Source organism: Durio zibethinus, chromosome 2, assembly GCF_047325235.1.
Source record: "Durio zibethinus cultivar Kanyao isolate XHJ-2024 chromosome 2, ASM4732523v1, whole genome shotgun sequence".
NCBI classification, from domain to species: Eukaryota; Viridiplantae; Streptophyta; class Magnoliopsida; order Malvales; family Malvaceae; genus Durio; species Durio zibethinus.
Window position 1 is genome coordinate 12,585,991 of NC_143163.1, and position 26,079 is coordinate 12,612,069.

The 26,079-nt window shown below is 32.7% G+C and overlaps 1 protein-coding gene and 1 pseudogene across 2 annotated transcripts; both read right to left on the reverse strand.

The window, feature by feature from the left end:
* Positions 1-6,631: 6,631 nt before the first annotated feature.
* LOC111308461 (reticulon-like protein B18) lies at positions 6,632-15,849 on the reverse strand. Its single transcript, XM_022906786.2, has 8 exons — positions 15,765-15,849; positions 8,238-8,826; positions 7,995-8,145; positions 7,689-7,899; positions 7,466-7,535; positions 7,294-7,359; positions 7,090-7,212; positions 6,632-6,969 (listed from the first exon to the last, which is right to left on the reverse strand). Exons 2-8 carry the CDS (start codon positions 8,785-8,787, stop codon positions 6,830-6,832), a joined length of 1,311 nt encoding a protein of 436 aa, XP_022762521.2. The 5' UTR covers positions 8,788-8,826; positions 15,765-15,849; the 3' UTR covers positions 6,632-6,829.
* Positions 14,940-22,963, reverse strand: LOC111308133 (nicotianamine aminotransferase 1-like; annotated as a pseudogene). The gene is made up of 7 exons (XR_016331358.1): positions 22,768-22,963; positions 17,037-17,382; positions 16,563-16,779; positions 16,355-16,395; positions 15,937-16,092; positions 15,761-15,858; positions 14,940-15,399 (listed from the first exon to the last, which is right to left on the reverse strand). The product of XR_016331358.1 is annotated as a nicotianamine aminotransferase 1-like (transcript).
* Between the last annotated feature and the right edge of the window lie 3,116 nt (positions 22,964-26,079).

Below are 26,079 nucleotides of genomic sequence, written 5' to 3' on the forward strand. Positions count from 1 at the left end.
CAGTATGGTGAGTGGCTGAGGGCTTCGCCAATTAAGAGGAAGGGAATCGATATTGGTGTCAGTCCTTTTGACGTTAAGAGTACAAAAGTGGGCAGGTAACAAGTCCAATCGTTGAAAAGAAAAATGATGCACCAAGAGAATGCTCATGCTGACGTGGAAGTCATCAAAGAAGAGAAAGGTCAAACTTTCCAAGAGAGAAGAACATAGCAGGATTATGTAGGATCAACAAGAAAAATGGAGGCGTAAAAATCGAGATATAGAGGGGATCATGGAACCAATCCAAAGAGAGTCACGGACTGGTAAAGGCGATATGTTTACCGATAGAGAAATCTCAGGCGGCGAATCCGGAGATAACAAGGTACTGGATGTGGACAAAAGAAACTTGAATTAGGAAACCAAAATTCCATGCATGCTCAAAAAGATAAAACATAAAATGTATGAGCACATGGTGGAAAAAATGGGAATAACTATTAGTGCTGATGTGGAAAGTGGGTCTAGATTGGTAGAGCAAAGATACAAACAATAGGTTTTGCTGACCAGAAAAAAAAAAAATGAAAAAAGAGCCAACGGTGGATGCCATGCAGCAGCCAAGCCAAGGTGCACAAGCTAAGTGGAAAAAAAAATGGCATGGGCTTCTGTTGGATCCTAGGACATAGTAGGGATAGAATTGGGGAAAAAGAAGCAGAATATGATAGACAAAGATGAGACAGAAAGGGACTCAAAGGTAGGAAAAACTAGTTACGTAGAAAAAATTATCTTTAATGGAAAGCACTCAGCAGCGGAGACTGGATGCCAGCCCACCAACAACCATGAAGTGCCTAGCTTGGAAGTGTCATGGGCTTGGGAACCCACTCACAGCTCATGCTTTTCAAAAGCTATTGAAGAGAAAAGATCTCTATCGTGCATTTCCAAGTGAAACATTGATACCAATAGAAGCTTTAGAAAGGATAAAGCAAAGTGCAACATGAACTCAGGTTTGGGTGTTAGCGCTATTGGCACAAATGGTGGTTTGGCAATGTTATGAAGGGAAGGAATTTAAACTTGGCTAGTTTCTAAGAAAACCACATAGACATGAATGTGGTGGATCAACAAAACCAACAATGGCGGTTGACAGGCTTTTATAGAGAACCAAACAAAAGTTTAAGATATGAAATGTGTCATTATTAAGACAGTTAACAAGAAGCTCACATGGACGATGGCTGTGTTTTGGGGATTTAATAGATCATGTAGGACTTAGAGAAATGGGGTGGAGCTACAAGGGCAGATTAATAGATTGAGGAATTTCAAAATGCTGTAAAAACTGCAAGTTTAAAAGATTTGGGGTTTAAAAGAATATGGTACACAAGGGAAAGGGGAAGAGTTGTTAAGCAAGCAATGGACAAACATGTTTCCACGATTTTTGGTAACAAATATGCCAACCTCAGTTTTAAATCACAATCTAATTATGGTTGACACAAAAAGATGAAAAGAAAAAAGCAAAAGGGCAAGACGAGGAAAAGGTTTTTCTTTGTTGCAATGTGGACGAAATAGGATACATGTGAGGGGATTATACACAGTGGCTGGAATGGTAGGGGGAGGAACAGTTTGAAAGAAGAGATGGCCGAAGTAAGAAAAGAGCTAGGCATATGGAGCAATGCCATGTTTGGAAAGTTTCATAACGAGATCAAAATGTTGAGCTCAGAGTATAGGAAGCTTAAAATGCAGAACCCGCACGTGGAAAATATAAGGAAAGGAGTTAAGAGCCAAAATAAATTATTTGTTGGAAAATAATGAATTATTCTGGCAACAACGATCGAGAATAAACTGGTTGAGGGGATAAAAATACAGCTTTTTTCCCATGCTCAAGCAACTAGTAGAAGAAGGAATAATTTCGTTAAGGGGTTAGAAGATGGGTATAGGAAATAGAGTGAAGCTAAAGACAAGATGCAAGGCATAGTCCTTAGCTATTTCAAGAACTGTTTGAATCCTAAAGACTAACTACGTTCCATAAGATCCTTCAAGGGATAAATGCTCGAGTCATAAATAAGATGAACGAGTTCCTTCTTGCAGAGTTCAAATGGAGGAAATTCATAAGGCAATCAAAGAAATGCATTTAACAAAAGCTCCAAGACCTAATGGTATGCTTGCTTTGTTCTTTCATATATACTAGCATATTATTGGAAAAGATGTGATTGATTTTTATTTATCTTGCCTGAATGGGGAAGGGCAGATCTATGAAGTGAACAATACTAACATAGTCTTAATTCCCAAAATAAAAAACCCCAGAACAATGGCCAGTTTTCGACCTATAAGTTTATGCAATGTAATTTATAAAATCGTTTCGAAAACTCTAGCTAAAGGCTCAAGCAAATATTATCTAGTTATATAAGTGAATCCCAACGTGCTTTTGTCCCGGGGCGTTTGATTATTGATAATGTGTTGGTGGCATATGAAATTACACACACTTTAAAACACAAAAGATTGAGAAAGGATGGGTATGTTGCCTTAAAACAAGATATGAGCAAAGCCTATGATAGGGTGAAATGGGTGTTTCTAGAAGTCATTATGCAGAAGATGGGTTTTGCTGATCAATGGATTTCATGAATCATGAGATTCATAATTTCAGTTTCATATTCCATAGTCTTTCATGGCAATGTTAGTGACAGTTTTTGTCCATAAAGGGGCCTTTGCTAAGGAGATCCTCTTTCACCCTATTTATTTCTTCTATGTATAAGAGGTTTCTTAACTATGTTGAAGCAATACCAAACAGAAGGATGGATAACTGGTACAAGGGCTAGTTAGAATGGTCCCCGAATTACTCACCTTTTTTTTTTCTTTTTTTGTAGATGATAGCTTGCTATTTATAAAGGCAAATCCAATGGAATGTATGAAGGTGAGGCACGTGTTGCAAAAATATGAGAAAAGTTCGGGACAACAAATCAACTATGACAAGTCATCCTTACTCTGCAACAAAAACATGTTGAAAAAGTGTAGGGAAAGTGTCAAACATATTTTCAGAATCCAAGTGACAGCAGATCCAGAAAAATATCGAGAAGTTTCAACTATGGTTGAAAAGAGAAGAAAGCAGCATTCAGAGAGATAACAAATTGGTTAAGGGGAAGAATACAACATTGGAGTGGGAGGATGCTATCTAAAGGTGGGAAAGAAGTTTATATAAAAAACGGTCCTTCAAGCAGTGCCAATGTATGCCATGAGCTATTTTCTTTTTTTGCAAGGTTTGTGTAAGGAGATAAATAGCATTATGAGCAGGTTTTGATGAAGGTTGAAACCAGAAAAGAGAGGTATCCACTAGCTGAAATGGGAGAAACTTTGTAAGAGTAAAGCGATTGGAGGAATGGGCTTCAAAGAGGCTACGAGCTTTAATGTAACGCTTTTAGGGAAACAAGGTTGGCCCATAATGAGAAGACTATGGTCACTGGTGTACAAAGTGCTTAAGGCGAAATACTTTCCTAATTCTAACTTTATGGAATTAGAGATGGTTGCAAATCCTTCACTTACTTGGTGTAGTGTTTGGGTTGCCAGAAAAGTTCTGGAAATAGGTTTACAATGGATAATGGGTGATGGAGGCAAGATCAAATTTTGGCTGGATAAGTGGGCTAAACCGTTTCAGAAACTAGAACCATGTGGTGAAATGACATTGAGTACACAATATAAGCTAGTTTCGGACTTGATTGATCTGAATGAAAGAAAGTGGAAAGAAGAAGAGATTAAAAAACTGTTCTCAGACGAGAAAGCACACATGATCTATTGTATACCTCGAGGACGTATGGGAAGAGAGGATCAACCTGTATGGGGACCAAAAAAGAATGGTGAATATTCAGTGAGAAGCGCATACAGATTACTTAACAGACTACATGAGGACAACATAACTGCTGCATCAGAAAATGGCTTTTGGAAACAACTATGGAAACTGAATTTACCAACAAAGATAAAGGTTTTTAGATGGCACCTAAACAATGGGATTTTACCATTATTCAGCAATTTAAAGAAGCAGGTAATCGAGGTGCAAGAGATATGCCAAAGATGTGGGTAAGAAAAAGAAACATTAATGCATGAGATAAAAAGGAGCATGGCAATAAAGGAAATTTGGAACATGGGTTGTTAGGGACTAGAATGAACTTATACAGAGTTAGAAAACGAGAAAGGTTGGCTTCGTAACATGTTTGAGAGGGTGGATCAGAACAGTTTGGAAATGGGGTTGACAATAAGCTGGATGATTTGGCATAACAGAAATGTAGAAATCAAAACCAATGAAGTTAAAAAAGCTAAAGACATTATGGCATTCATTGGGAGACACTTAGAGGAATACAGATGAGCCCAAACCCGCACAGCTTCTTATGTTACTAATGAAATTGTGAGATGGGGAGCACCAGATAATGGATGTGTCAAGGCAAATTTTGATGGAGCACTAAAGGCAGAAGAAAGCGTGTGTGGAATTGGGATTGTGGTAAGGGATGGAACAAGCCAGGTTCTAGGGGCATGTTCAACAATAGTGAAGCGAGTCAGAGATCTCACAGTTGCAGAAGTTTTAGCAGTGATCAAAACTATTGAATTTACAAAGGAATTAGGATTTTAGTTAGTCATAATTGAAGGCGATGCTTTAGAGGTCACAAACCAAATAAAGTCTGATGAAGAAAGTTTATTGATGGTTGGTGAGTTGATCAATGATGCAAAGCTACTAGGGCAAGGTTGTCACTATTTTTTTGTTGTCCATGCTAAGAGAGAGGCAAACGAGGCTGCACACAGATTAGCAAAAAATGCTTTTAGATCACCCATAGAGTCAATGTACCGGGTCAATGAATGTCCCTCTATTATGTCAGATGTAATTCTTGCCGAAAGTACTATCTTACGATCTAATGAAGATTATCTTTTCAAAATAAAAAAAGAATTATAGTTTTGAGACACAAAGAAGACTATGTTTTTTAATGTTTATATATATATATATATATATATATATATATTATAGATGAAATAAGATAGTTGTGGGTACAAAATTATTTTCGAAATTATCCAATCATAATATATATAAATATAAATATATATATATATATATATAATTGTTGATGGATTTATCACTTGTCAACGGCAAGAGTATCTGGGAGAAAATTTTTAAAGCATCCAGGGAAAGTTTTCTTTTAAATTTTCTTTGTTTCTAATTTTTGGGATGTCCATAGGAAAATTTAAGAGTGTCCAAAAAGACTTTTTTCTTCAAAATATTTTTTTTTTACATTTTAATTTTTGAAGTGTCCATGAAATCTTAATTTTCAATATAGATCCATACCTGAAATAAGGATAAAAGCAAGGAATCACTGGCCAATCTTTTCACTTTCACACAAATTGTTAAAAAATAAAAGATTAATGCTATGAATGGTTTTTAAATTATAATAAAATATTTAATATGATATTTGAATTTTAAAAATCTCTAATATAATACATGAATTATGAATATATTAATTAAAATGATACTTACTTCTAAGATAGTAAGTTTCAAATGATGATACATGATAAATAAACAATTCACCATTTATCATATTAATTAAGATATTCACAGTTTAAAAACAATATTAAAGATTTTTAAAATTTAGTGTTACATTAAATATTTTATTATAAATTAAGGGTCTTTTATGATATTAACCCAAAAATAAACATGAATGATCACTTTTTACAATCACCTTAAACGGTCGGTTTTTGCTGTCTTTATCAAAGTCCTCAATGTCAATGGACTCCTCTTGAAGAAAACAATATTAATTTTAGAATTTGACAAAATATAAAAACAAGGTCAAAATCCTACTTGTGTGATTCAATTTCCGTGGCCTCCTTGAATTGTCAGTAACGGTGGATTGTTATCAAAGAAATCTCCCTTTGATAGGGGGATTAACCCCAATAAAAGTAAAATATCACAGTTAAGGCTTTAGATTCTAATGAAAGGAATGATCATATAGTACAATTTATCACTTTTTGTTATGGCTCTGCATATAAAAGTTAATGCCAAGGGAAGTCTATATGTATGTCATCTTCTCTGGTTTGTCAGTGTGCTCATGCTGTAAATTTTTTTCTACATTTGAAGATCTTTTCCTTCAGGCTTGAAATGCAATGCATCAACAAGTTTGGGATCTGCATAAATATAATAGACAAGGGCTTCAAACCTGATATCTCTAGAATTTAAGACGGGGAGTGGGGCAGACGGATCAGTGATTGCAACTGCTGAACCGAAAGCTCCAATGATGAAAGAAACATCTTTGCAGAAATATCAATCAGAAAAAGATCACACAAAATGACTGGATCTGGTCTGATTGAGCAAAGTGATTTTTGTTCTTTTCTTTTTCAGGTCTTTCCTCTTCTTTAATGCCTTTGATGCAAATTAAGGAGGCCGATCATTGTTTTGCGTCCGCCAAATTATACAAAATCATCACTTTGTATCAACCTCAACACTCGCGAGGAGATGAATCTAATATAATATTTTTGAGGAGTTGCGGCCACGAAGATGAAAGGTGAGCAAAAGAAACAAACGCCTTTTATGTCAAACATGAACGCTTCATGTTATTTTTCATTCATTTTTCTTGTTCCTTCTTGTTCTTTGATTCTTTAGACGAAAATTATCACCCGAAATATAGTTTCTGATAATAAAATTGTCAAATCCCTTTTATAAGGCCAATCTTTAATTTGCATCAACCATATTATGCAAACTCAAGACATTGAATCTACCTCAACATTCCTGAGGAGATGAATCTAATAATATTTTTGAGGGATCACTGGCAAACAGTTCATGTTAGTTTTACATAGACTACCTTATTTGTTTGAAAATTTTAATACGAGTACAGAAGCAAAATTAGTTTTTCTGTGATTTCTCTCCTGCTACCACCAAAGCCTGCTCTGGCTGCTCTCGTTCCATTTCTTCCGTCTGCCCTTCACCTGACTTCTGCACAATATGTTGCCGGCAATACCTGATTATAACCAGAGATATGAATGCTGCAAGAAAGTAATCAAAGTTAGCCAAAGGAGAGCAGTAAGATCTCTTCACAAATTAATTTGTGACAGTTGAAATAAATCGTAGTTAAGATTATTGGAATACTGCCATATTCAACTTACCAGTGAAGATACGCATTTTTACACTAGAGAGATTCCAAAAGGCTGTGGCTGCTGAAGCTGCCACAACCTTTTTATGAGAGCAAGCTCCCCAAGCTTCAATAGCCCATTGTTTCATGTACTCAGCTGCATACCCAAGTTTACTTTCATCACTAAATTGTAAATACCAAAAACAAATCTGTAAGTATATGGGGGCTTATTGTATACCTTTCTGTATTATCTGACTAGAGTAGCACGAGTACAGTTTTGGCATGGAGAAACTAATGAAAAATCCTGCTCCAATGCAAAAAGCGATTCCACATCAAAATTTTAGATAATCGCAAACTTCTTTAATAAAGATTCGTTGGGAGACAGATAGGGTATTGTAATGATTATATACCAAACGCACAGAGCCTCCGCAGGGTTATAATGTGGCCATACTCAGCTCCAAGGAGGAGCAATGGAGTTACCTGGAACCAGAAAAACAAGCCTGAGGCCGATATAACTAACCATTTTGTTTTATTATTCCTAACTTAAGTCTATTCATTTAGGCAAATTTTATTTTGCTTGTTTGAAGTATTAAGAACGAGTCTTGGAATGAAATTTGAAGTTTTAGTTATCACCTTGAGGGTCATAGATGGTTCCCCAGAGAACAGCTCTCTCATCTTTGAAATTGCAAGATTTGTTGCTGGAAGTATCAGTTTAGCTAGTCTCAGAATATCTTCTTCTCTAAGCTTGAGCTCCTTCCTTTTCTCAACATTATGACAGATTGAGTTGGAGAAGAAGGAAACGACCAAAAATAGAAGACCAATTTGAGATAACACGGAAAAAATGCTAAAGACAATGAAAATAAGGAGAGTTAGATGACTCGGGTGAAACTCGATAATGAGAATCAATGTAGCAAGATAGAAGAGCAGAAGACACATTACCTGAAAGTAACTCCTTTGGTAAAGCAAGAAGACAAGAAACATAAACATCCGAATCCAAACCACAGACTTGATTTTGCAACATCCCTCCACATAACCAAATGACTAATCATCTCCCCCATTTGATCAATATTACTTTTTTTGCAATCATCAGCTTCGGAACCATTAAAAAAAAAATGAAAGATCAGTAAAAGGAAACAAATAAAAAACAGGATACGTAAAAAGAAGAAAAACAAAAACGCATACTTGGAGAGAAACTTGAAGAAGGAAGACAAGGGACCAAACTGAGTTTCTCCTTCTTTGATTTCCCACTATGCCGCCTTTTTCTTGGTTTCCCCATCTCCTCCCCCAAAACCAAATCCCTATCTTCTCTTGACTCCATCTCCATTCTCCTCCTTGACCTTCTATTGTTCCTAGGGGACCCACATCCCAAAAGACCCATCTGGGCAGTCCTGCTTTTGCATCTCCTACGAGAACCACCTTCCTCTGCCATTTCAATCCTATCGGCGAGTCGGGTTCTTGATCTTCGCAGAGGAGAGGCAGAAGAGAGGAGCAAAAGTTCTTGGAGAGGCAGAGAGTTGATAGATGATCTGAGAGAAAGAGGGGATGGTGAAGCTGGAGTAGTTGTTTTCTTGAGGGACGGAGAAATGTGGTCCAAAGAGAGATGTGGGATTGTGGGTCTTTCTTGCTCCTCGGACTCAACAACAGAGTAGCTGATTCTTGCTAGACGAGAAGGTGATTTGGCGTGAGATCTTGGGTTTGAGCGATGTGAATGTGGGGTTGAATTTGAATCCATTTTTACTTTGTATTAATTGCGAGCAAGATTTCCGGCGTTCTGTGACAGAAAATGAGAAGAGTGAAAAGATGATGTTGGAGTTGAATTCAATGTGAAGGGAGAGATTTAAAAAAAAAAAAGACAACATGAAAGAGCCGTTGGCGAGGAGTGAACGAGGGCTTTCTCTCTTTTGGATTTTTGGAATGTTAACGGCGGCTGATGGTGGGACCTTGACTCTCGTGCAAGTGATACAACGGTAACAAAATGGAATGGCCTGTTGTCCTTTTTCTTTCTTAGTGGGTCTGGGTAGGGATCCAACTCCATTTGTTGAATTTGGACCAACTTGATGGGCTTCCTCATGGATTTCTTTTGGATGGTTTGGGTGCCATCTGCCATGTGATTAAGTCGTACACATACTAAAATGAATTTCTAACCTTATTTGTCCATACAAAGAAAGTGGATTACTTTTTCTTTTCTTTTTTTTTGTAGTTATTCCCTGTTGAACCATGATTTTTTTTATTTTGAAATCAAATCAAGATTTATGAATATTGGGGATTTATCCATCCCAACAGGATAGTTATTAAAAGATATAGATAAAGAGAAACCTACAACAATATAATTAATTCTCTTAAATTTTTTTAGTTCGAGCAAAAACTTTTATTTTAAAATTCTTACTAATCCTAATTTTGGATTAGTTTTACCTCTTTTCAATATCTCATTATCTAATCACATTGAAAGTATCAATAGTAATCAATCCTTTGCTACACCTTACAAAAGTTCTTTCCTTGATTTTCAAAGATTTTTTAGTATAAACAATACTCAAATTCTTATTTTTTTAAGTGATAATCAATCACAACCTTCTATTTTTCATACTGTAAATTCTGTTTTAAGCTATAAAACTTTATCCAAAAAAACTAAAACTAAAGAAATAAAAAAAATTACATATTATCTCATAATATAAAATCAGAGATGATGATGTAATTATCTTTTCTAATAAACAACCAAAAAGGTTTTACACTTATATTAAAGAAGAATTTCGATTTCAAAAATGCAAACCTTATTCTCTACATATCCTTATAGATGCTGGAGCAACAATCTTTACTTGTAGAAAAAATGCTTTACCATTAAACAAATGGAAGTTTATGAAACATCTTATAGCTATTATAAGCATTGATGGTAAAGAAACCATCATTGGTTTTAAAGTAAAAAATATACTTGTATATTTTAATAATACTAAGTTTATTATTCCAAAAATTATTTGTTTTGCTACATGCATGGAAACATCCTCCTACGAACAAATTTCTTGCCTAATTATTTTTCTTTTAGTCTTTATCAAGAAAATATATTTCTCACAATAGATAATCAATCTATTAAAATACCTCTTATTAAACACCATAAACATATTCGTGATAAAGATTTGAAACCAAAATCTATATCCACAGAAATCAAAATAATCAATGAAAAGCATTGGTTATACACAATTTTGCAAGAAAATTTTAGTGAAGAATCAATAAAATTATGGTTCAAAAGTCCTCAATTTTGTGATTTAAAAATTATAGATCAAATAGGATCATACGAGTAAAACCTATAATTTATACCAAACATGATATAGATGAATTTAAAATTCAAATTTCTGATTTACTTTCAAAAAGGTTAATTGAACAAAAAACTAGCCCTTATTCTAGTCTAGCATTTTTAATAACAAATCATGCTAAACCAAAATGTGGTAAACCTCGAATGGTGATGAACTATAAGAGACTTAACCAAAATTTAATCTTTGATGGATGTTTTATACTTAGACAAGATGTTTTAATCAATTTAGCAAAAAACGCTAAACACTTTAGCAAATTCGATTGTAAATCTGGTTTTTGGCAAATCATACTTTATGAAACCTCTAAACCTTCAACTGCTTTCAGTGCATAATAGAGCATTACCAATGAATTGTTATGCCTTTTGGATTATATAATGCCCCTCAAATATTTCAAAGGTGGATGGATATAATTTTTGCAAAACATGCAAAATATTGTTGTGTTTACATTGATGATATTCTAATTTTTTCTAATACCTTAGATCAGCATAGAAAACATCTAAATATTATTGCTCAAGAATTTATTACTCATGGTATCATTTTCAGTCCAAAAAAAATTGAGTTAAAAAAATAGAAATAGAATTTTTAGGTCTAAATTTATCTTCTTATGTTCTTTCTTTACAAGATCATATTATTTTCAAAATCAAAGATTTTTTAGAAAAACTAGAAAATAAAAAGCATTTAAAACAATTTCTTGCTCTTTTAAGACAAATTTTCAAAAATCTCTCAAAAAAAGAGAAATTCCTCCAAGAAAAATTAAAGAAAGAAGTTGCTTTTACCTAGACATCTTCTGATTATGATATTATTAAACAAATAAAATCAAAATTAAATCACATTCCTAAAGTATATCTATCTAAATAAGGTGATTACTTGATTTTAGAAACGGATACCTCAGACAAATACTGGCGGTGTGTGCTTAAAGCAAAAGTTCTAAACAAACTAATTTGTGATTATAACTCTGGCAAGTTCAAATAGAACGAGCTTAAATATATTATTTTTAAAAAAGAGTTATTAGCTATAAAAAATGTTGTTACTCGTTTTCATATTTATTTAGCATTAGAACATTTTACTATTTGTACTGATAAGCAATTAGTAAGAAATTTTTTAAAAAATAAGAAAATAGAAACTAATCTAAAAAGGATTAGATGATATAATTTTTTATGTCAGTATTGTTTTACTATTAAATTTATTAATGGTGATAAAAATGTTCTTGTAGATTTACTTAATAAACGAGATGGACAAGGGTAAATAACCCCTATAAAATCAGGAAAGATGGAAAACAATTCAAAAAAAGCAAATTAAAAAGATTTTGACTTCTTTTTCTACATTTCCTCCATCATCACAAAATCTTAACCCAAGATTCTATAAAAAAAACTCCTCATGGGTATCTACCTTAAAATCTACCTAAGAGAACCCTTTTATCAACCTCCCACACTATAACTAGTAATGCGGACTCCTTTCTATTCACATTTTACTTAAGATCCAGATATATGGACACCAATTTCTTATTCATAAATTGTATCTTCAACAGAAAAACTTTTCAAAAATACAAAAATAAAGGATATAGAAATAAAAAATTTCTATGATCCAGGTATTCCTATTGACATATACAATATGATCAATAATATTTGATAATCCCATCTCTCCTAAAATAAAACAAATTTTCAAAAAATATGACCAAATTAGCTGAATTTTTAGTTAAACAAGATAAAGAAAAATAGGTTTTTGATCAATTAGTTTTCAAAAATCTTTTTTCTTCATATCTGCTAAAACAACAAGATATTGACATTTTTGCAATTGAAGAAAACCAGTTCTCCAATCAAGAAATAAACAATTTCTTGCAACTTTGTGAATATTTTGAAGATAAAACAATCTTCAAAATTAACTCAACTTAAAAGAATACTTCTCTTTGAAAAAGGTGCAATATTTCTCCCAAAAGAAATATTTCAAAGAATAAATTCTATTATACTTCTTGAAACAGAAAAACTGTTACAAGAAAAAAAATTTTAATTTTATTTTTCCACCTATTTGTAAACAATAAATCTTGGTGAACAGATACCAAAATTAAAATTAGACTCAACCATGAATTATTCGATATAAAAAGTATCGAATTGGGCATTGTAGGTGAAATAGTTGTACAAAACTTTTCTTTTCACCGTTTAACCTATTTTCCTGCCTTCATAAAATCAAAATTCTCTGAATTTGTCAAAAATGACAAACACTTCTTTTATATTCATCTTGTTATCCATAGCCTCCTCGGTTGTTACCAAAGAAAAAAATTTTACCAACCCTACCAGATCTAAGAGGTATCTAAACTTATGTCTGGACTTTCACTAGAACCACCAATGGATGCCCTGGAAAATTCAGTTTTGCTCAACTAAGCAATTCTAAAATATTCAAATCCTTCAAAATATTAATTCCAAACAAGAATTTTCATGATGAACCTAGCAAAAACTTTGTTATCCTTAGCTACAACACAAACCTGTCCTAGGATATTTGCTTCAACAAATGGCAGAAGAATTTTTGTTAGAAAAATTTTTGGTGCAGCCAACAATTCTAAGCTAGTAGTAGAACCACAAACAGTTGATTTACTATGTAAATTATCAGAAATGGAAGATATTGATCATCCTTAACATCTTCTATATCAATATCAATAAGATTGGCAAATGTGGAATAAATCCAGAACAAAATCTCCATAGTCTTTTAACCTTGAAGATGAAGAATTGATTAATCCGATAATATTCAAAAAAGATAAGCCAAACTAAGCTTATTCTAAGCATTGTAGCAGCTAATTGAAAGATAGCTCAATCTCCAATAAAAATCACTGTAGCAGACAATTGAAAGACAGCTGACAGCCGTAGTAAAATGTGTATTGTAAAAAGCAGTGTATAGTAAATAAATTGGTACTATAATCTAACCATGGTTACCTAGTTTGGGTTTGTAAAATCTAAAAATAAGGGTTCTTTGAGGAAGGAAATCAGAGTCTTCCGGAGCCACTCTCACTCCAATCTTCTCCTTTTCATCATCTTCTCTTGCACCATCCTCTCTTGTTTATAATTTTGTTTCTAGATTTAATATATATATATATATATATATCTATCTGATCAAGGGCAAAACTCAATCCCACAATTAACCCTGTTATAAGTAAAAACCTTTAACGCTACATTGATATTAAATATGCATAGTTTAACCAATTGCCAGGATTTGTACCTTGCTACTTCGCTCAAAATTATTGAAGCTTGCATTTCTTTCTCATCACATTGCAAATTTACTTCAAGGATTGCTAAAAGCAGCACGAGATTCATACATTGGGTACCCTAGCCTAGGAAAAAGAAAATTTGCACTAGGACTAGCTGGGACAGAAATTATAACCTCGATTGAGTTATTGCAATCAACTGTAAGATAAACATCTTCCGGAGATAATTGGCATGAAACATGGTAAGACAGATGTTCAGTTGTAGCCCTGTCATGAAAAATTGTAGATCTTATTCTTGTTAATCACGTGTCAAAAACAAAAATTGTTGTATTACAATTTATGTTAAAACAAAAATTTTTTTTTATCAAATTTATATATAATTTTTATTAAAATTTTAAATTATATTTTTTTCATAACCTTTTTATATTATATTATCATATATGTTAATTGACAGGTTAAAAAAATTGAAAGTGTGACTATCAATGGAATTAATTAATTTACCTGGGTTGTCTTTCAACTTAAGGGCGGAAAAAGAACATGTAAATTCGTTTCTTGTTGCTGTAGTTTGATCTGGTGTGTTTTTTTTTTTTTTTCATTAGTCTATAGGAAGAAATGGATTGATGTTATACATTAAGAACCATAATAATTTGGTGACATTTTGAGTCAAGGCTAAACAACTGTTAAATGACAACATAATCATAGAGAGTAATCTGAAACAATGACTAAATAAACTCTTGAAACAAGAAAGAAGATATAGAAGTTGAACAAAACAAGCGATGCTTAGACTTTGTCAACCAAGGCTCTGTTTATTAACAGAAGAAAAAAAAAGCACACAAGTAATTGAAGTTTATAAACGCTATGTTTGTTAGTAATTTGTTGCTATTGGATCAGGATATTCCAAATGAAAGGTGCAGGTATGTGTCTGTTTTTTTCCGTTTTTTTTTCCCCAAGATTCTGCATTCTCAAGTACTCTTTATATGAGTTTTAAATGGTCTTTGAAAGGTTGAAGTTTATGATGATATATTGACCTGAGAAATATGATTGCCGTATTTCAATTCTCTTGCCTATTATTTACCTTTCTTTAGGAAGGATCATTGCCAATGGCGATTTGCATGGAGGGCTTTGTAGTTTATGTTGATTAATGTCTCATTAATCAACAAAAAATCAATGCACCATGCAGGGCTTTGCAGTTTCGACTTAACAATAAACAAGTAGCCAGATATAAAAGCAACATTACCCCACTTACGAAAACAAACAAAAAGGAACAGACAATTACTTTGACAACAGCTTTCCTACAAATGGAGGGTAGCACGTCCCCTTCTTAAACCTATTAATTTCAATCTTTTACAGAGGCACGCTGCAATTCAATCACAAAAGCCAATGGTAATGTAATTATAATGCATAGATATGATTGATTATTAAATTTTTCGCATGTGCAAAACAGGCAAATTAGAGAACATTACTAAAACCATTTTAATGATCTCTACTCAAAACATTAAAATTGCATTGACGGAACCATAATGAGATCCAGAGTGAAGTTGTTGAGGAACAAAACCCAGTACTCTGCATCTTGGAAAGAGTAGCAAGATCACACAAACGAGGGATCATATTATTTAAGGGAATGGTTTATTGGCTAACACCCAAGTTAACCACCAAACTGAATTGGGTATGATATCCAACGCAATGTTGTTGATCACACCACCCAATCCAGTTATTTTATTGCTTCTTGGCATACCTTTGGCAAAAGGCTTTTGCCCTTGCTAGGCCCTCTTCGAGAGAAGAAGGTTCAATAGCAGAAGTAATGCGGAGCCAGTTCTTCAATCCCACAGCTATCCCCGCAAGATTTTTTCTTAGTCTCAGAAGATAAATCAGCAAGAAACCTTTAGCTTTTGTTTAAACACAATCAGTTCCTCAAAAGGCCCTTACGGATGATTTCACGTAACTGATAGATTTGTTAAGCTAATCATAACCAAAACAGTCAAATCTAAATCAAGAATATTGACAACATAAACCTATTGGTTAAGTATATTAGAACTGCTGCAGTGGATGGAGCATACTCCTGGTTCATTGATGAGTATTGTTCTTCAAATTAACCAGAAATGAAGACTCAATTCTGATTTTTTTCCCTTTTTCCCCCCGTAGGAAAATAAGGAGGTTGAAATATATCTTATTGGTGAACCCCAAGAAATCAGAGAAACTAATTGACAAACTTACCTGGTAGAATAATAACTGATTCTTCTTTAGTCAACTTCAGGCAGAACTCCATATTATCATTAATGTCTTCCAACATTGATAGATTCAGCTTCACCTTCAATGAAAGCTAACTAGTAAAAATGCTATTTCAATTTCTTTAGCATAAATCATAAGAGTCGAGTAATTCTCTTACCATTACAAACATTGATCCTTCCGGTTGCTTTGGGCAAGTTAGGCTGGGTGTCTCCTTAATTCTATTATAGCATATGTCTGCAGCTTCCCTTAGTATGCATATGATCTTCGAGAAAAAATCCTCCTTCGTATTCCCAATGATTTGAGGAATTGCTGCCTGATTCATAAAACCTACTAACATGTCTTCATCCGGAGGATTGTGGAACAACAGGACAATTTTGGATACAGAATGGTTAAAAGTGAAACTTTACAGAGCTATCAGAAAAATTATAAACACTTCCTGACCTACTTGATTGAACAGTGTAAACCCCCAGCTAAACAGCTACAGTTTTTTGTACTGGCTTTTGACAAAAAAGATGAAATTGCATTCTTCTAATGCAAACATGTGGCTCTAAAAAAAAGTTTCTTGATTCCCAAACCTGAATAAATGCAGCTCGATCAGCTGAGATATCGAGGAATCCTGTGATCGAATTAATTATCTGATGAGAGCCAATGAGATCTTTAACTCAACGTGATCTGAACTTTATTTATTTAAACTTTCAAATATGCATATAGCTTCTGTCATTAGGAAAATGCACCACCCTATGAATTAAACCAGAAAAAAAAAAAAGAATTAAAGGCCAACACCAGATTTTCGAAGAATGCCATTTGGATCACTTGTCACAAGTCAACCAAGGCGCCAACCAGGAACAATCCATCTCTTTGATAAAGACCCAAGGGTGAGAAGAGGCACAATTGACCCAAACACTCGCGTTAGCACATATCGAGTGCTTCCAAATGCGAGATTGTCGTAAACTTCACCAGCAATGACCAAAATCCAAAGCTTTCATGCTGTCTCTGCGACCTAAGTTTCCAAAAGAAAATAGTTACCACTAATTTATTTCAGAAGAGTCAACAAATTATTTTAAAAGCAAAACTCAAATTGCCAAGTAAACACAAACACAGGATTCTCTTCATTGTCATTCCATTACAAGCCATGAGAAGCTACTGAGATACAAAGATCCAGTGTCCACCAAATCCACTACATAAGCCTTTTGAATCATTCCTCAAAGGAAAAGACTAGAATAAAAATGTAAAATAAAGGAAGAAGAGTGGTTTGGCTTAATCCTTTTTTAAATGTTCATAGCTGAAGACATTTCCACAAGGATTGCCTGGGTTTCTAATAACCATAGCGGCAGTATTCTCATCTGCAAGAGTCTCTATGGCATCAAGATCAACCTCCCAACCTTTTTCAGGAAGAAGGTCAAAATGAAGGACTTCAAGAAGGTTATAAGCGGTACAAGCTTCATAGCATGGGAAGCCTGGTCTAGGAAGCAAGATGTTTGCACCGAAGCGGAAAAGAACCGCTGATATAACTTCTATTGCTTGAGTACATCCAATTGTGAGATAAACATCATCCGGTGATAATTTGCATGGAAGATCACGGTTCAGGTAATCCGCAATTGCCCTGTTAGATTTCAAACCAAACAAAATTAAATAAATATAAAAATAAATATAAATGCTGACCATAGACAAATAAACTTCCATAAAATCTTTGAAGTGTTTTGCATTGTTTGACACATGATTCAAGAAAAGAGTTCGTGGATTTGATTTGATTAAATTGATCCATCATATATTGAGAACTATTTTGCTCGCTGTAAGGGAGCATGATGAAGTAAATATTTTACAAGACCACAATTGTTGTACATCGCACCAGCCTTAATTAGGAATATTCACCAAACTATTTGAACATCAACAATTCAAGTGACGGAGATTTTATCAGAGCATTAATCACGAAAGGATGCTATTTGCCTATATCCACTTACTTGGTTGGAGAGGGACTCGCAAATTACACCCAATATCATATCAATTATATAGGTTCATTGAAGTATTACTAAAATTTAAAACAGAAGTCTCTCACTTTATGATCTAGTGGCTAAAGAAACTTTATAAGGATATAAAGATTCTGATTTGAAGTTAGGATCACCTTCTTTTTTTCTTCTTATAGAGACTATGTCCTCGAATAAAAACATAATTAAAAAAAAATTATTGCCCACTTTTAATTTTTCAGTGCCTCCACCCATCCGGCCCTGTTGTGCACCAGCCTCAATACACTGATCCCATCAGAACAACAACCCCTGTTCTTTCCCGTACATTAATAATATTCTCTTTTGAGACCTTGAGTGATATCTCTTTTAATTATCTAGGCGTACACTTCCGTGAAAAAATAAAAAAAATAAAATTACGTGAAAAATTAAGAGTAAAATTAAATATATATTAAAAAATTATGTTGAAGAATTATATAAATACTTTAGGTTTATATATGATTAATTAGTGGATAAATTAAAAAATTAAATCTTTCTATAATTATGAGTTGTCTATCCTAATTTTTTATCTTTAATTTTAGGGGTACAAATATTTAATTTTAAAAAATTTTAAGAATACAAATACTTAATTTTAAAAATACAAATATAAATAGACATATTACAAAACTACAACTAGCTGTAAATAAATATATTTTCATACTCTCCCTTAAGCTAGTAAATATGTGTTTTTCATTCTCAGCTGAAAATAATTTCCTAAAATGTTGTACTACTGAGACCTTCAGTTAACATATTTGCAAGTTGACCATTGATTGATACATTCGGTGTACAAATCAACTTACTGTCTAGTTTCTCTTATATGAAGTGCTGATTTACTTCAATGTGTTTTGTTCTGTCATGTTCCATAGGATTATATGCAATGCTTATTGCAAACTTGTTATCACAGTAGAATCTTATTGGTTTATCCCACTTTATCTTCAAGTCTTTTAAGATAATCTTTAATCATAGCCGTTCATAAATTTCTTAAGCCATTGCTTTGAACTCTACTTCAGCACTTAAATTTACTATCATATTCTGTTTTTTATTCCTTTAAGTTACAAATTTACCATCTAAAAAAGTACAGTAGCTTGAGGTGGATCTTTTATCAGTTACTGAACCAGCATAATCCACATCTGTATATGCTTCTAGAACTAACTTTGAATTTCTTTTAAACAAGATACCTCTCTCAAAACTAGCCTTCAAATAGTGTACTACAAGGTAGACAGCCTGTAGGTGCACTTCTTTAAGACAATGCATAAATTGACTTATCGCGTTTACAGTATATGCTATATCAAGTCTAGTATGTGATAGATAAATGAGTGTTTTAACTAATCTCTAGTACATCTCTCTATCTACAGTAATATCTTAATTAGTTTTTTCAAGTTTATGATTAGGATCTATAGAGGTATTTGCAAGTTTACATTCCAATGTTTCAGTTTCTTTTAAAAGATCCATCACATTTTTGTTGTGAGATAAAAATACCATGTCGTGAGTGAGCAACTTCAACTCCTAAGAAGTACTTCAATCTTCTTAGCTCTTTTGTCTCAAATTCTCTAACCAAACACTGTTTTAAAAATTTTCTTTCTTTTTCATCATTCTTGGTTATTGTTATCTCATTAACATACACTAATAGAACTATGACTCTCCCTAAATTCAAATGCTTGATAAACAATGTGTGATCTTTTTTACTTTGCTTATATCCCATTGTTAGCAATACTTTATCAAATCTCCCAAGCCAAGCCCTAGGAGACTATTTAAGGTCATATAAAGCCTTTTTTAGCTTATATACTTTGTTTGCTTCTAGATGACTTTTAAATCCCAGTGAAACATGCATGTATATTTCTTCTTCCAAATCACCATGTAGAAAAGCATTTTTTATATCAAAATTTTAAAGCTACCAATTGTAAGTTATAGCCAAAGATAACAAAATCCTAATTGTATTCATCTTGATAACTGGAGCAAAAGTTTCCTAATAATCCATTCCAAAGGTTTAAGTGTAGCCCTTAGCCACTAACCTAATTTTGTACCTTTTAATAATATCATTCGTCTTGTATTTTAAAGTGAAAACTCATTTTTACCCAATGGGATTTCTTTCTTTAGGTAACTCTACTAGTTCCCATGTCCTATTTTTCTCTAAGGCCTTCATTTCTCATTGGACAATGCCTTGGATAATGTAGTTAGAATAGATTTAGTGTTTAGGCTCACAAGAAAATTTTTGTAGGATGGTGAGAATTTTTTAAATGACACAAAATTAGAGATTGGGTATAGCATATGCTTGGTACATTTTTTAGTTCCTTTCTTAATGACAATAGGCAAATAATAATCACTAGTTATAATTTTAGAAAATTCATGCTTATTTGAGAAATAGAGTCAAAGATTATAGTTATCTCATTTTTAGAGTTAGGATTAGCTTATTAGACTTGCACTGACTCAAGAACAAAAACTTTTTTACTTGAGTATACCTATAATTTCTTCATAGAATCAAGAACAATTTTATTTTTTGTCACATCTTCTGTGTTTAGAATAGGTTCAGATTCAAATTCATGTTTGACTTGGATTCAGAAAAAATAAATTTAGATTCAGAAGAATTAATGGGTGAAAATGTTAAGGAGGAAATCGTAGGTTTAGACTTAGAAGAATTAACGAGTAAAAATATTGAAGAGGAAGACAAGTCAAGTAAAAAGAAATCTTTGTCCTTATATTTCATGAATAAAGTCTCCCCCTAAAGATAAAGTTGAATAAAAAATAGTGTACTTTCTTCAAAAGTGACATCTACAGACACATAATTTTTTAAATAAGAGGATGATACCACTTATACCCTTTTTGAATTGATAAATACCTTACAAAAATGCACTTAATTGCTTTAGGATCCAACTTTCGCTTATTATGATTGTGAACATGAACAAATGATGTATAGCCAAATATCCTAGGTATGAGGTTGTTTGTGGTATTAAAGTTGGGATAAAATTGTGAGAGTAGTTTCATAGGAGTTTTAAATCTCAAAACCCTTAAAGGTAACCTATTTATAATGATGTGACAATAAGAACAATTTTTCCCTAGTAAGATTTAGGTACATTTGCTTAAAAAAGTAAAGCTCAGGTTATGGCTAATAAATGACTATTTTTTCTCTCTGTCACTTCATTCTACTATGGAGTATTAATATGAGAGGACTTATTGATAATTTTTTTTTTTTGGAAATAGGTAGATAAACTATGGTTGAAATAATCTATTGCATTATCAAACCTAAATCTTTTGATTTTCACTTAAAATTGATTTTGGATAATGTTTTGGAAGCTTAAAAATATACTATTCACATCTAATTTAGATTTAAGTTAAAATATCTAAGAGACCTTAGTACAATCATTTATGAAAAAAACAAACTACCTTGCACCAGAAATACTAGGATATGTCACTATGAATCAAGTAAAAAAAGAGTAAGACTTTTTTTGTTACTAATTAGAAAAGACACGTCTATATTTTGCAAGTTCACAAACATCATAATGAAAATTTTCAGCATTTAATCTTTTGAACAAAGAAGGAAACATGTTTTTCAAAGTTTAAAAAAAATGGTATCTAAGACGAAAATAATAAAGCCAGATTTTATCTTTATTGAGAGAATTTTTTTAAAAAAATTACAAAGGTAAATTATTTTTAATATTACTTGCGTTGTTTGATGTATTAAGATAATATAATCTATCATTTTCTTTAGCAAGTCAATCATTTTTCCTAAACTTTGGTCTTGAAATTCACAATAGGAAGGATAAAAAGTTATTTTGCAATTTATATCTTTAATAAGTTTTTGTATGGATATCAGATTAATAGATAATCAAGGAATATAAAAAACATTTTTAAGAACAAATGAGAGATAAATTTGAATATCTTCTAATTCTGTTACTGTAGTAAATGAACTATCTATAAGAACAATTTTTTTATTACTAGGACACAGAGCATATGTACTCAACTTCTGTGACGAATATGTCATATGGTCTGTGGCTCTTAAGTTAATGATGTAAGAACTCATAATATGCTTAACCAAGATATTTAATCCATGAAAATAAAAAACTTTATCTGAACTTGAAACCTTACCCAATGAACATATCTTAGTAGGCTTTTCAAGGGTTTTCAATAGGCTTATCAACTTCTCAATATCTTTTCTATTCAACTTTCCTTGTTCCCAAGACATTTGTAGTATTTCATTGCTTTACCAGGTGAAGCTTCTTCAAATTAGGTGATAGTGATAGCAGATTCTTTTATCTTTGACATTATTATCTTTTTTTGAACAGAAACAAATTTTAAGATATAACAAAAAATGACTCTTAGCAATAAAAGTTAAAGAAGAAAAAAATAAAATAGCTATGAAGGCTCTAATAGGGTTTAGCAATGAAGGTTGAAAACTTTGCTTCCTAAGAAAAGCTTAAAGTTTTGATATCATGTGAAAAAACTAAAAAAAAAAAAAATTGTGTGAAAAAGTAAGAGTAAAATTGAATGTATATTGAAAAATTACTTTTAAGAATTATATAAGCACCTTAGGTATGTACATAACTAATTAGTGGGTAAACTAGAAAACTAAATCTTTCTAAAACTGATTCTATAATTTAGGGATTATCTATTCTAATTTTTAGTCTTTAATCTTAGGGATACAAATACTTAATTCTAAAGATTTTAGGGATACTAGAGATACAAATATAAATATACAAATTACAAAATTATAATAAATTATAAATAAGTATTTTCCTGCAACTTCTATTGTCTTTTCAATTGCTAACCTAATGAGTAATGTAGCAGAAGTATTTAAAAGATAACACAAATTAACATGCATGCGAAAAGGAGTAATAGAAAGAAAAAAAAATAGAAAAAGTTATGTGAATCCTAGAGAAGGCGTAACGAAACAAAAGTAATCTATGCAATAAAACATTCCAAAATGATTAATAAAGGTAATCACCCAAAAGAAAAAGTAATAGCAATACTAGGAAAAAAAATATCAAACTAACCTCTTTGCTAGAAGAATACCAATAGTTGGTAGATAACAATTATATTTAGTCGATTGTAGGGCGTCAACGATAGCATCTTCTGCTGCAGGGGTAGTCCTGAAGCTTGGGAAATGAGAAGGGTCGCCATGCCAAAAGGAATGACTACCCTGCTACCATCTTCGTTAAGGTTGCCCATTAACATGTTGAGAACTCCTCGGACGATGATGGTTGTCGCTGTGTTCAGCTCCTGCTTCCCTCTTGAAAACCCCATTTCTTTGCTCGGTTCTCAATCTTCCTCTTACTTTTCTTCTTGTTGTGATGGAATACAAGGTTTGAGGCGTTGTGATTATAGTTGAAGGGACTTTGGCAACTCCTCTAGTCTAGGACAACCCAAGAGAAAATAGTTATGCTAGCCGCCTAGGTCAAGTGGATTGTGATGGGCGTGGTGAAAATGATGCCACATCATCAACTTCTTTTTTTTTTAATTATTTAGTTGGCAGAATAATAAAATGCGATGTCAACGGAAGTCAGTAAGGAATCCGCTAATTTTGGGTATTTATTTTCAAATCCATTTATTTATTTATACATCCGATAATATTTGAATATTTTTATTTTTATTATTCAAAATTTACTCATATAATTTAAAGAATACTCATTAATTATTCAAATTCACTGCATATTCATTTATTAATTTAAAGTTTATTTTTTAATTCAAATTTAAAATTAATTTTAATTTATTATTAAAAAATTAAATTAATAAATAAATTTTAACTCATAAAAAATAAATTAAAATAAAAAATCATAACTAAAACACTTAATAAATTAATTTAACTAAGTATTACATTAATAATAATATATAAATAAAAATAGATAATATTAAAAAAAATTATTTATAATCATGTTCAAATAGTGAATATTTTACGATCACTATCCAAATCTTATCAAAACTTGTGATAAGTAATGATTTTACTACCTGAATCTTACCAAAACCTGATTATAACATGTCTTAATCCTATTTAATCTTATATCATTTCTATACACAGCGGCAGGTAGTACAGTCAAGGCTCTGGCAACTGACACGGCTTCAGTTTCGGGCTCTCCGGGTGGTAGAATCCTGACAATACTATCTGGTACTATGACAACAGCGTGTAGATCGATCCAACTTGACAAGATAATACCAACCATAAGCTTTCCATAGATCAGACATATAACTAAGGTATTCTAGCTGGTGTTCAAGACTCTGACACCTTCTTGGCTTTAACGTCGAACTGGGGGCCTGACTTTTATAGAGATATATCTTTCACTATAGTAACTTACTAGTAGTATGATCTTGGGGCAGTATAACTTTTCTTTGGCTGAGGGAAAGGGATCAATGATCTGTTTAACAGATTAATAAGAATTTTTTATGCAGAGGATCTATAATAATATGGCAACTGCAGAGCATACTCAACTTGTATCACTGCAAACTTTGAATAGCTTAAAGAGAAGCATGAAGCTAAAAGATTTAACGATGGAAAAAAGAAGATAGAATTACCAAAAGAGAAGAGAGGTTTTTAACCAAACACATTTTATAGAGAAAGGTTTTGTTACAAGGGATGTTGGTGATAGATTTTTTGATTTTTTGATTTTTTTTCGATGATTTTTTTATGATTACTTCATAGAGAAGTATCATTCTATTTATACAAGAAAAAAGTAAAGGAATAATAACCTAATAAGACAAGATTAGGACAAAGCAACTTTACAAGTGGCTTAAGGTAAAGCTAAAGGACGGTGAGTCATAACTATGGTACAATGACTCATTATTATGGTACAGTAACTCATTGTTAGGGTACAGTGACTCATCACTTATGGTACGGTGACTCATCACTATGACTCATACTAAAGTACAATGACTCATTATGACTTGACTAAGACATAAAGTTGATGAAGACTTAACATAAGGTTGTCTTAATGTGGAGGCATCATTATCAACTTCTTTGGAGTTTTCTGGAGAAAACTAAAAATATCATACGTAATTATACAGTATTGGACTGGAACAAGGAATCTTCTGTCTTGTAGCACCATAAATGTCATCATTTGAGAGAACAATGAGTGTGTTCTGGAGAGAGGTTGAGGTGTGAGTTATCTGCACCTGGTGTGAAATCATAGCCGATGTTTTCTAACCATTGATCTGGATCAAAATCATCAAGTGGGTTTTGAGAATCTTGCCATTCCATTTGTGGTATAACTTCAGGAGGTTTTCGGTAAGGATTCCATTTGACTGGGCCTGCATGGTCAAGTTCAAATTTGGTAGTTTTAGAAAGAGATTTTGTCCAAGCACCATCAAGGCGAGTTTCATAAAATTTTTTTATCAATTTTGAGTTGATAAGTGTACTCTGAATGATAGTTTCCCTATGAAACTTCATCTTGGAGCTCTGGCCAATTTTGCTTGGGAAACTTGTGATTCATTTCACAAATTTATCTCTGAAATTCAATGTATTCAAATGGGTGATCAAACTGGGAATCAAACAGCGAATATCTTTGGGAGCTGTAAATTACTGCATAGGGGAAATATTGGGGGTCTTTTGTCAAACAGCTGCAAGATCTGTGAAAGATTAAAATAATATGAGGATCAGGAAGAACTTTTGTATATCTCTCATAGGTTTCAATCCATTGGATCCAAATGAGAATGGGTCTGAACTAGGTGAAGAAAAACTTGAAAGTTTGTTGATTGGAGTCCAATTGATGTTTGGTAGGGTTGATGGTTGACTGTTGAAAAAAGTGAAGAAGGGTTTTGAGCTTTGGAAATGGGAATTCGATAGCAATATAGTAAAGGTGACAAAGGTACCACATAATACAAACTGTTTCTTTTGGGAAACAAAGAGGTTCAAAAAATTTAAAGGGATGGATGAAGGGATAATCAGGGTGTATACCAAGAGATTAATGGAGGTGTCTCCAAACTTTTGGAGTATTTTAGACTAGTATTTGAGCAAGAGGTGTGAGGCTTTTTAGTCAAGGGTTTAAGTGGCAAGAAGTCTGGGTAACTCTGGAGGAAGATTTTCGATGGAAAGGTTAAGGAATTCATCAGGTAAATCAAATTCTTCATCAAGGTGAGGTTTTTGAGAAGAAGGGTGAAGATGGTTTTTTGAGGAAGAGGCTTGTGAAGAAAAAGGTGTTGGGTACATCATGGAAATGACTGGAATGACCTGCAAAGTGTTTGAAGAAGGTTTTGAAAGAGGTTTTGTGAGCATGTCTGGAATGAGGTTATCTTTGCCTTTTATATGTGCGGTAGTGAAAGAGTACTGTGAGAACCACTGTGATAGCCTGAGTAACTGTGCATTTGGCATTTTTTTT

Coding starts and splice junctions, on each gene's coding strand:
- LOC111308461 (XM_022906786.2), bottom strand. CDS start 8,787: ATGGATTCAAATTCAACCCCACATTCACATCGCTCAAACCCAAGATCT. Junction 7,360..7,465: donor GCGGAGGCTCTGTGCGTTTG/GTATATAATCAT, acceptor GCATTGGAGCAG/GATTTTTCATTAGTTTCTCC. Junction 7,213..7,293: donor TAGTCAGATAATACAGAAAG/GTATACAATAAG, acceptor TTGGGTATGCAG/CTGAGTACATGAAACAATGG.